We start from the raw sequence: 12,294 nt of genomic DNA, 5'->3' as shown, positions 1-12,294 counted from the left end.
TAAGATTGATAAATTACTTCATTCTTTGCAGATCCTCACGCGCTCCAGCTAACGCAGCTTCAGCAGACAGTGCCCTGGCTTCCATGTGTTTCAATTTTTCAACAACTGATGTATTTTCACTGAGTCCACTGGGGTATGAGAATGGAACTGACACGGGTTCATAAAGATCTTCTACATCTAAATAAACAAATGGACATTTCTATCAGGCCATCTTATAACAATGAAGCACATACAAATGTGTTACGAATAAGTATATACTAAGTGCCTATTATGCGGCCAACTGAGAAAAATTAGTACTTTTAATTAAATAAATATTTAATATCCAAACTATTCCAATTTGAGTTTAAAGAGCATGCTGTTAGTCTAAACTTTTCACTAGTTGGCTAAACTGAACACATAAATAAGCATTAATTGTACTGAACCAAACCCAGGAAGAAATTAAAAAGTAGAAGGAAAAAACTCATATTTATTGATCATCAGGTATCTTTCAAGTTCATGCATTACATCTCATTCCATCTTCAAAACAAACCTAAAATATAAACATTTATCCCTATTTTAAGACATGGGAAAAATAAATTTCAGAGAAACTGACTAGCCCAAAGTCATGCAGCTGTTTAATGAAGGAACTACAATTCAAACCCATGCCTGCCTTCCCAGCCCGTGTTCTTGCCACCACACAGGGCCACCTCCAGCCTCTGGGTCTTTATCAGTAGAGTAACAGGTATGACATTTAGATATTCCTTAAGGACAGTGTGTAGGTAAGGAATTCTGTACATTCAATAACTTTTTCATCATGGGTAAGGTGGTATGCAATCTATACACTGTCTTATTGCTGACATTATTAAATATCCTAATTCCTAATATTATTAAAAATTCTTGATTTAAATTTAATTTCACTATATGTAAATCATTAACTTCTGCTACAGAAGTTAATATATGTAAATCATTAACTCTGCAAACAGAAGTTAATATATGGAACTAGTGAGTTTTACAAAATCCCAATGTCCACTGACCCGTCTAATTAACTGTTGAATCAACATAAAGCAATGAAAACAATGTAGATAATACACTGTCTCCTCAGTACAGCTCTGAGGGAAACACGACTTTTTTTTTTCCTATTCAGTTTTTACCTGCAACACTTCTTTAGAGCTGGGACAAAATAACTAAGCTTCACAAATACATGATAATATTATAACTTAGAGACTAGAGCCTAAATTGAACTTGTTATAAAAGCAGTATGGTGTGCCACGAAACTCTAAACAGTCTAGCAGAATACTGACCCGTTGCTTTAAAAAACTACAGATTCGGGCTTCCCTGGTGGCGCAGTGGTTGAGAGTCCGCCCGCCGATGCAGGGGACACAAAACAGAATAAAAGCTGTTAGCATTAATAACACAGTTGTCCCTTGGTATCTGTGGGGGATTTGTTCCAGGACCCCCCTCCCTCGGATACCAAAACCCGCAGATGCTCACGCCCTTGGATAAAATGGCGTATTTACATATAACACTTTAAATCATCTCTAGATTCTTTATAATACCTAACACAATGTAAATGCTATACAAATAGTTATAAATACAATGTAAATAATTGTCACTGGGCAGCAAATTCAAGTTTTACTTTCTGAATTTCTGGAATTTTTTTTTCCTGAATTTTTTTTTTTTTTTTTTTTGCGGTACGTGGGCCTCTCACTGTTGTAGCCTCTCCCATTGCGGAGCACAGGCTCCGGATGCGCAGGCTCAGCGGCCATGGCTCACGGGCCCAGCCGCTCTGCGGCATGTGGGATCTTCCCAGACCTGGGCCCGAATCCATGTCCCCTGCATCGGCAGGCGGACTCTCAACCACTGCGCCACCAGGGAAGCCCTTCCTGAATATTTCTGATCCAAGGTTGGTTGAATCCAAAAATGCAGAACTCCCAGATATGACGGCCAACTGTACACAGATAATTATATATTAAATGTATAGCTTTGAAAAGGAGAAAAAATTCAGTAAACATTACGATGCATAACTATAATATATCAAAACAGTCTAATTTAAAGTCCTAAACCATATTCAGGAAGATGAACTTCCACATCTACATTCTGTCTCAGGAGGTTCAAATCACCTGGATACTTCATTTTGGCAGCTGAAAACTACCATAAAAATAGTCAATTTAGGGCTTCCCTGGTGGCGCAGTGGTTGAGAGTCTGCCCGCCGATGCAGGGGACGCAGGTTCGTGCCCCGGTCTGGGAGGATCCCACATGCCGCGGAGCGGCTGGGCCCGTGAGCCATGGCTGCTGAGCCTGCGTGTCCGGAGCCTGTGCTCCGCAACGGGAGAGGCCACAACAGTGAGAGGCCCGCGTACCACACACACACACACAAAAATAGTCAATTTATCAGGAAGACATAACAATTATAAATGAGAATAAACCTCACAAAAGAGGTTCAACATACACAAAGCAAAAGCTGATAGAATGGCAAAAAAAGACAATCCTCTAATCACAGTCAGAGATTTTAAATACACCCCTATCAACAACCGATAGAGGTAGATTTTTAAAAATCCAAAAAGACATAAAAGATCTGAACAAAAATATTCAGCACCATGAATTATTTATAGAATACTGCACCCAATTACTGTATCTTGACATTTTTGAAGAACACTGATCAGTAATTTAGTAGACTGTCCCTCAACCTGGGATCATCTGATGATTTTTCATTATTAGAATGAGGTTAACATTTTTGGCAAGAACAGCAGAGAAATGACATTGCCTCCTCAGAGCATTACACCAAGGGGTTCATGGCGTCAGTACACTTATTACTGGTGATGTAAACCTTGATCACTTGGTTATGGTAGTGTCTGCTCAGTTTTTCCACTCAAAAGTTTAACAGCTCCTTTGTAGTTAAATTTCTTGGAGGACATACTTTGAACTATGCAAATCCTATCTCACTCGCCTAAATTTTCACCCACTAATCTTAGCATGCATGGGTTGCTCTTTTCTGCAAGTTACTACCATGGTGTTTGCCTAATGCTGATTTTCTGTTTCTCTTTTTCCTTTGACATTTATTAACAGGAATTCTATGCTGAAGTGGAGCTACTCCTTCCCATTTATTTGGTTGCTTATTCATGTCAAGAAGAATTCATGGACATTTACTTTATCCTATGGGTTAAAACCCAATACTGTCATTTTCTGTATTGATTAAATTTTTCTAGCTTTGGCCACTAGGAGGTCCTTCAGGTTGGTTCCTGTGTTCTTTAAGTTAAGTCCCCTCTTCCCCCACTTTTTCTTAAGTACTTCCTAATTTTCTGGAACAAGGTGTCCTAGACTTATCTTGTATTTTCCCTGCCCCACCTGGAAATCAATCACCTCTCTAAGGACCCTTGGTTCCTTTTATTAATAAAGGATTATAAATCAAGATCTGGGCACTAGGTATGATCATTGCTACTGGGGTTTTTCTAGGCCCTTTCAGCACAGCTCGGAAGTATATGTATTATACTAACCCCCCCCCCCCCACACACACACATCTACATTTCTGTATCTGTCTGTCTGTATAAGAAAAACTATGAATTTACACTGACACTTCTGATTCCAATTTGTCAACACAGGACTCATTTCATCCTTCATTTCCCTATCTGAAACCTCATTCTCCAACTGTGAGAAACCTGGCTTTTATCCATAATTTTTTAAAATAAATTTATTAATTTTATTTTTTTATTTTTGGCTGTGTTGGGTCTCTGTTGCTGTGTGTGGGCTTTTTCTAGTTGTGGTGAGCAGGGGCTGCTCTTCGTTGCAGTGAGCAGGCTTCTCATTGTGGTGGCTCCTCTTGTTGCAGAGCACGGGCTCTAGGCGTGCGGGCTTCAGTAGTTGGGCTTGCGGGCTCTAGAGCGCAGGCTCAGTAGTTGTGGCGCATGGGCTTAGTTGCTCCACGGTATGTGGGATCTTCCCGGACCAGGGCTCAAACCCGTGTCCCCTGCACTGGCGGGCAGATTCTTAACCACCGTGCCACCCAGGGAAGCCCCATCCATAAATTATTAACTTACATGTTCCATTCTAGCATACACAAAAATAGCGTCAGAATTGCTAATTCTTACCCTGCAAGAAATGCCTTTTCTTACTGGATTACAACGTTGATGCAGTTCTTTTTATCTGTAGCCTCAGCACAACATCCATTAAAGGTTTCAGTTACTCACCTAGTTCTTTTCCTCCCCACTCCCTGCAGTATGGTTACATTATTCCTTTGTATTACAGTTCAGTTCATCTGTTAGTGCCTGCATTCCATTTCGCACCAGCACCACCCTTGTATACATATATCCTCGTTGTTTCAATTGTTGATTTTTTTGATTATATGAAGGCTATAAAAAACATTACTGGGCTTCCCTGGTGGCGCAGTGGTTGAGACTCCGCCTGCCGATGCAGGGGACATGGGTTCGTGCCCCGGTCCGGGAAGATCCCACATGCCGCGGAGCGGCTGGGCCTGTGAACCATGGCCGCTGAACCTGCACGTCCGGAGCCTGTGCTCCGCAATGGGAGAGGCCACATCAGTGAGAGGCCCGCGTACAGCAAAAAAAAAAAAAAAAAAAATCGCATGTTCAGTTTTTTAGGTATTGCTAAATCTGCATTCTACTAGCAATCTTAGGACAGTGCCTGTCTCTCCACAGCTTTGTCAACAGAATGTGTTGTCACATTGTAAAAATTTTTACCAGTCTGAGAGGTGAGAAATGGTATCTTGCTATTGGGCTATTTTCCTACCTCTTTTTGGTAGAATTTTTCCCCATTTTTCTATCAACTGTTTTGATCCTTTGTCCCTTAATTTTCAAGAGTCTTTTATGTAAAAAGGATATTAACCCTTTGTGGAATATGTTTCAAATATTATACCATACTTTAAAAAAAATTAACTAAACTCCATTTTATTCACTCAGATTTCATTAGTCTTCCTCTAATGTCCCCTTTCTGTCCCAAGATCCCATCCAGGATACCACATATGTTTAGTTGTCATGTCTCCTTAAGCCCCTCTTGGCTACAACAGCTTCTCAGGCTTCCCTTGACATGGACAGTTTCGAGGAGTACTGGTCAGGCAGTCTGTAGAATGTCCCTCACTTTGTGTCTGTCTCACGGTTTTTCATGGTTAGACTGAGATTACTGGCCTGGGAGGAAGACCACTGAGGTAAAGTGCCATTCTCATCACATGATATAAAGGGTCCATACCACTGACATTACATCACCAATGATGTTAACCTTCATTACCTGGCTAAGGCAGTGTTTGCCAGGTTTCTCCATCAGTATAGTTACTTCTCCCCACTTACACTGTACTTTCATTGCCTATTTTCTTAGTTATCTCCTTTTTAAATTTAGTCATCTTTATATTCTCAAAGCCTAATACAAAGCAGATGCTCAATAACTATTTACTGAAAGACAGTGCAGGTGAAATAGTCAGTAATCAAGCCAGGAGCCATGAGAATGAAGAACCTTCTCTTCCATCTCTCTACACCAATGGCCAGGAGAACAGATCTTTTGCTTTTTTTTTTTGGCTGTGCCGTGCGGCTTGTGGGATCTTAGTTCCCTGACCAGGGTTCAAACCCGTGCCCCCTGCAGTGGAAGCATGGAGTCCTAACCACCAGGCCGCCAGGGAAGTCCCACAGATCCTTTGAGAGGCACGGGCGGTGCACTAACTAGCATGCCCAATTCAAGTTCCACCTCCTTTACTAGGCCCCTTAACTGTTTCAGAGCTCGGTCGTGACTTCTTCATCTAAACTCCTTAGAACTTATTTACTAATAACAATAAATTCTCCTTCATTAAGCACTTACTCTCTGACAGGCACTGTGCTAATATGCATTATCTTTGTAACAATTTTATAAGGTAGGTGTCATTATCACCTTTTTATAAATTAAAATTAAGTCTGAAAGAAGTTAAGTTAATATACCTTTGGAGAGTGAAGAGATCAATACCGATCTGTATCCATAGTGACCAGCAAATAGCACTCGGTATCTGTTGATCTGAGTAATCTCTTTCTCTTCTGAACTGCACTATTCTTCCTACTTCTCATGAAACTTACTATATTCCACCTTATCTTATAATACAGGACAGTCATTCAAAAACAAAACACTCCTACTATTAGATTGTGGGCTCCCAATGTGAAGGATTCATTTCTTCATATTTCTAAAGTATTTAACATACTACTTTCAACCTGTGAGTGTTCAATTTCGAGTTTAGGGAGTCACAAAGAACACCTAGTGGGCACTTTGTCATGTATCAAAGAGATCACTTTGGTTACTTTGAGGAGAAATAAAATTTAATAGAAGTTGTAAAAATGGGAAAGAATCAACCTAGGCCTCACCAAATTTTAGAGGTAGAAAGTTGGAAATCTGGCCCTAGTTCTCATTTTATAGATGAAGACCTAAAAAACAAAAAGCTTAAGTGCTTTGTCCAGGGTCACTTAGTTCCTGAATCCTACATTAAGGTTCTTACTACTGCATCACACTGCACACAACTTCTCTTGATGGTACTTCTCAAGGAAATGAGTGGTTTTCCACAGTTCCCACTTACCAAAGGACTGCCCAAATACACACTGTCAAACTACTATCTGAGAAGGTATGTGTCTGTTTAGAATGGTCTTGCTGATCCGAAGACAGCAAACCCCTCTATCTCACCTAACTAGCACAAAAAACATGAAAGAAAGCATAAATTTAAAAAATAATAATAAATCATGAACTCCAACAAATTAGACCTATAGAGAGCCAACAGAATTTTCCTAAGATTCCTGTTCAATAAGGAATGAACCAAAGCACAGAGCAAGAAACTAAGAAAGCTACAGTCAAAAGACGAGTGACCCTGCCACAAGGGAGGCTTAAGAGTTAGTATACGTGGGGAATTTTCGTGGAATCTGTCCTGCACCAAAACAAAAGCTCCATAAATTAGATGTCTTAAGAAAAGTCATGTATCTGATTGTATTATGAGGTAAAAACAGCAATATTATTAAATTTACTTAAATCTATTAAATATTAAATATACTGATTTAATTTTTTTTATTTAAATTTAAAATTTCATCGATTTTAATTACATTAAAAATCAGTCTGACAACTAAAAATTATTCTCTCAAGTCTCCCTATGTTTCAAAACATCTTTTACACAATGTTTAACCCAAGCTCATATTCCTCCCTGGTAACCGTTAGTGTGACTCTCACTTTCTAAGTGACTTAACGTTCCCTCTGAAACCAACTACCTGACGAGGTCTTTAGAGAATCAAGGGGATGATATATTTTCCTGTAACACCTAACCACTATTTTGCCATAACAAATGACCCTGCTTTAAAGTAGATACCATATGTTCATCTTACCAAATTGAAGTAAAAGGTCATCTTCTAATACCGGCTTTAAATACTCTTCTTTCTCCCAAGGCACTGGGTTGTATATGGAATTCATATATTCAACTGGAGGATTCTGGAAGTAAAATTAATTGCATATTTTTTCACTGCACATAATCACAAAATCCCCCTACCAAAAAACTGGGAAAATTAAACAAAAAGGAAATCATGTCTACATCACACAAAATCTCTATTTAAACAGTCTATGTTCACTGGCTATTTCATTAACTTGACTGGATGACTGCTTAATTGTTTCAATGCACAGTTTTATATTGTTTGGATTTTGAGGAAATGGCAATATAAACATCAACTGACTAGAACAAAGTATTTAAAAAACAGAACAAAAAGAGTAACCAAAGCACTTAAAAATCGCACTAGAAATTATTTCTGATTTTACAGAAAGACTATCAGTATTCCCCTTTATCTGACAGTGAATTACTTTGCCACATAACATTGATTCATCTCTTACACAAAATTAAAAACCACACTTAAGTATGGTATGTATCTATTTACTTGGTGCTGTATGTTGTGCTAGTTCCTGATGTCCATGATTCCCCCAATATGATGAGTGTCAAATTTATAACAGTTCCTTATACAGCAGTTCCTCATATTCTTTTAAAAATCGGTGCATTGATAATCACTGTAGTACTTCTTTAGGTTTTAAACAAAATTGTAGATTAAGCTACCACCTTACCTTAAGTCTAATAAAATTTATTAGTTTAATGTATCCATAAAATTCAAGTCCTAAAAGGGAAAAAAAAATAATTCACTTATTTTAACATGAGTTTTGTTTCATTAACCTGCTCCGAAGATGCTTCTCTGGTTAGACAATAAAATATTTCTGTCCTCTCAACTACTACTTAAAAGTTTTGAATTTTTTATTAAGAACTAGAAACAGTAACTCTGACACTTCAGAATATTTTAATTGAGAAAAAGCCAGAAAGGACAAATTTTTAAGTGCTTTTCTTGCATTTCTGAAAAATCGGAAATTAATTTTTAGAATTCTACTCACTTATCAGAACAATACAGATGAGGAAAATTAGGCCCTTGATTTTACCAAGTATTTGGCAGCTAATACGAGAGTTGATACTAAAGTTTCTAAATACCCAATTTTTATGGTACCTACCAAACTGTAATTTTGCCAGGACACAGAGTATACAAAGTATACTAGATTTTACATTAAGTTAAATGATGCAAATGAAAAAAATAGTGAGGCTTGTTATCTGGTTCTCATCTTTTCAGAAATGAAGCAGCATTTAAAATAAGGGAAAGCAATAGCATACCCAACCAATTATTATTTGTCATGAGAAATACTGTTATGAGAACATACCAGCATATAAAAATGTTTCATATGCGTAATAGCACACAAAAGCCCCTATTTGGTATTGAAAAAGATATAAAATAATATAAAGTACGGTTTCAATTCAGTTTTAAAATGCACATTAAAAACATGAAAAAAAATGAAACTAAGTCACTTGTATCTTACAAAAGTAGTTGCAGTTGAATTTATGATTCATAAACATACTGTATCATATGTTTATCTGAGACCCCAAATCTGCCTAATATTTGGTATTCTTCAGTAAGGTCCTTTCTAGTTGTTAGTAAATACAGGGACCAAAAAGCCAATTCTGTATTTAGTTAATATTAGTGGGATACTGTAGCTCTTCTATATTCGTTTAAATTAGAAGGCTTTAATTTTAAGTATGTTTAGATGCAAGTTTCAATAGAATCATCAGCTGAATCTCTGGATTACCACCTTAACTTTAGCACTCGCTTTTTCCACACTCTCTTACCAAACTCCTTATAAAACTCAATCTTGTATGCCTTGAAGTCCATGTTATGCTTTGACCTGATAAGTTGTCTTTTTTCATAATGATCCACCTCCTTTTCCAAAGACCACCTCTATCCTTTGCTCTCCCTAATTCTAATATCCACGCCCCTTGTCTTCCTAATTCTAAAATGATTAAAATGTAATCACATGCCAAGGATTTTTTGGGTTTTTTTTTCCTTTTTCGTTGTGAAGGCAATTTAAGCTTAAATACAGTCAATCATATCTAGAAGAATGACTTATTTATCAATCTTTCCTCAAAAGCCATTTGTCAAAAACACGCCATTTTCATAAGTTGTTGTCATGTGTTTCACTATATTGGATTTGTACAGGAAAGGAATGGTCTGGAAAAACATAATGTTTGAATTTAAATTTCTCAACTAAAATTTTCTTTATTCTAAAAATTACTCACCATGTTTATGAACCATGTTATCAATATTAAATTGATGCTCAGACTTACAGTGTGAAAATGTTTCTTCAGCAGATGTAAATAACCTGAAAAACCAAGCAACAGCTTCATGAAATAGTCTCCTAAGAAGTCTAAATATTGACTTCATGTTAGATATAAACTTTTCCCCCTCACTGCAGGTTTCCAGTTTTACTTCCAATTAATTAAAAAAAACCAAACACAGCTGTAGAGAGGAACCCAGCACTCCTAAAGAGAATTAGTACTTCTGAGTCCCATTTTACACCTAAAACAAACCACCCTTTAAAATGTTGAGCTGAATTTGCCAAATAATAGCACTCAATTTATCATAAGGCTTCTAAGAAAGAGAACTCCCTTTGATAGACTGTGTCTCTTAAGACCTGAAAAATTCACTGCATAAGATTCTTTTCTCCTCTAAGTATCAACTCTGCTTTCAGAGGCTCTGAACTGACACAGCTCAAACTGCTTTTAGAAATAAAGCATAAAATGTAATTTTATAGCTGGTAAATTCCCAAAGTGCCATATTTCAAAAAGTGGTCTTACAGTGCTCCCCAAGGATTTGTATTATAGACACTGTGAGGGTCAAGCTCCTTTATTCTGTGACCTGCAAAACTGAAGGACGTGTAATAAGAACACACGGCAGAGAGCCTGCATTACCTCTTCTATATGCTTAGCACATATGCAGCAGTTTTCAACAAACGTTTACCGAGAGAGCTTATTTATACAGTATTTACACAGCCTATCACAAAGAAGTACCTCCCTGATGCTCAATAAATATTATTTTTTGACGACTACAGTATATGCAGACATCCCGTACCTACCCACATGAGGCTACACGTGGGAACAATGACGAATCATCAGAAGCTAATATACCACCAATCAGCACCATGCTGAGACTCAGGGGATACTGGTAAAATGTTTATTAAAGTAACACTGGCCAGTGCCAACCAGGCCTCTTTCACGCCCACTTGCCCAGGACAGCAGCCAAAGTCAAAGATGAAGAGGCAGAATTTTAAGTGGAAAAAACATGGATTTGGTTATAAGACAAACCACAGCTTTGTGACTTTGAACAAGTTACTGGTATTGCAGCGTCTTTTTCCCTAAGTGAAAATAGTATCAATTCCTTCCCCTTCAATTGCGGGGGGGAGCCCCTAACAAAGGTGATTCTTTAAACGGCTCAAATGGAACTATTACACCTGATAAGCTTTCTAACTGTCAAAGAATTATAGAATGGGAGAGCCTGAACGGTTCTAGAAGGTTGAGGGATTAATCAAGTTTAGTGACTCCCAAACTTGTTACTCTTTAGAATCACTTCAGCTAGCGTCTTTGTAGAAACGGATTCCTAGACCCTATCCCTGATTTAGAAGGACTGAGGTGCAGTTTAGCATCTGTGTATTTTTTTCTTAAGTGTCTCAGGTGACAGAGGTGCACAACCAGATGTGGGAACCACAGATCCGGCCCAGAACCCTTTCATTTTACACAAGAGGAAACTGAGGCCCGTCAAAGTGAAGCAGTGTAACCTGGCTTCCAGTTCATGGTTCCTCCCTGGAAACCACTGTGGGTCTTCCGGCTCAACAAACCCTCACTCCAAAGCACGGGCTCCAGACTTCCAGGGCAGCCACTTGGGCTGGACTCCAGAGGAGCAGACCACACAGACCCACGGGGCCCGGCCACCCTAGGGCTGGCGCCTCGCGCTGAGGTGGACGAACCTGTCACAGAACAGGCAGGGGGTCTGCTGCTTGTCGTGGGGGAGATCGGCATCTTCCGCATCCTCCCAGGAGGCCTCGTCACCGCTGTCTGACAGTCCTGGCAGGTCCTCCTCCTCCTCCACAGCGCCCCGGCCGCCTAGCACACGCAAACGGTCAGCTCTGCCTCGGACCCCAGTGCCAGGAGGGCGGACGAGGGGCAGCAAAGCGAGAACGCTCTGGGCCCGGCGGGCCCTCCCCCCCACCTCCCTCTTTGCGGGCCCCACCACCCCGGCTCCGCGTCCCGGGCGCAGGGGGAGGGGAGGGGCTTTCACCGGCCCCACGGGGTCGCGGCCTAGGTGCTGAGGGGCCGGGGTACCCACCATCTGCGCCCAACGCTAACGAACACATGGCGGCGGTGCCGCTAGAGCCCGGCGCGCCTGGGGGCGGGGACCAGGCTGGGCAGCGCAGGCGCAACTGCCTCCGAGCCCTCCCCGCCCGAGAACCCGGGAACGAGCGTGAGTGTGAGCGTGAGGGCGCGCGCGGGCACGCGGTGGGGCCGAAGCTCCGGGAACCCTGCGGCGCCTGGAAACAGGAGCGCGTGCACGCCGGCTCGCAAGCGCTTCCGGCCTCGGGGCCGCGGCGTTGTTCACGTGAGCTGGGGTGGGCGGGGCGAGAGCCCGGGCTCCGCCTCCTGCCGCAGGGTTGATGCAGCGCGCGCCGAGTAAGCGCTGAAACCGGGGCTGGGCGTTGCAGGCTTGGACCTGGCTTTTGTTTTCTCCTCGGGATGCGGCAGGCCTTAGCGGGAGGTCCTAAACCGCGGCTCAGAGCCCAGAGGTGGAAGCGGTTCTGCAGTCGGCATCGCGCCCCCTGTGCGTCCCTTATTCGAGGGATGAGCGGTTAGTGGGGGGGCGACCTGCTCGCTGCGCCCTCTGGTGACGGAGGAGGTCGAACGCAGGAGAGAGGCTGGTACTCCACACTGGTTCCGGGGCTCCCTGGTCCCCGTGGGGTGCGGCTGGG

At 41.0% G+C, this 12,294-nt stretch overlaps 1 protein-coding gene across 8 annotated transcripts in view; it reads right to left on the bottom strand.

Moving 5' to 3' along the window:
- PRMT3 (protein arginine methyltransferase 3) overlaps positions 1–11,803 on the bottom strand; it is a 135,402-nt gene extending 123,599 nt beyond the window's left edge. For 3 of the 8 annotated variants that reach the window (XM_019948377.3, XM_033862634.2, XM_019948375.3), the window contains exons 1-6: positions 11,658–11,803; positions 11,299–11,434; positions 9,575–9,657; positions 8,029–8,078; positions 7,308–7,410; positions 18–177 (exon numbers count right to left, since the gene is read on the bottom strand). In XM_019948377.3, coding sequence (XP_019803936.1) covers positions 18–177; positions 7,308–7,410; positions 8,029–8,078; positions 9,575–9,657; positions 11,299–11,434; positions 11,658–11,685 — 560 coding nt within the window. In that variant the 5' untranslated portion in view covers positions 11,686–11,803. Of the gene's footprint in view, positions 1–17; positions 178–7,307; positions 7,411–8,028; positions 8,079–9,574; positions 9,658–11,298; positions 11,436–11,657 lie in introns of those variants that run through there. The other 5 variants (XM_004317677.4, XM_019948373.3, XM_019948374.3 and 2 more) reach the window with 5 other exon arrangements.
- Positions 11,804–12,294: the final 491 nt, after the last annotated feature.

Source organism: Tursiops truncatus, chromosome 8 (assembly GCF_011762595.2).
Source record: "Tursiops truncatus isolate mTurTru1 chromosome 8, mTurTru1.mat.Y, whole genome shotgun sequence".
In the NCBI taxonomy this organism is placed as follows: Eukaryota; Metazoa; Chordata; class Mammalia; order Artiodactyla; family Delphinidae; genus Tursiops; species Tursiops truncatus.
The sequence above is the reverse complement of the archived record's forward strand: the minus strand, read 5'-3'. Positions and strand labels throughout refer to the sequence as shown.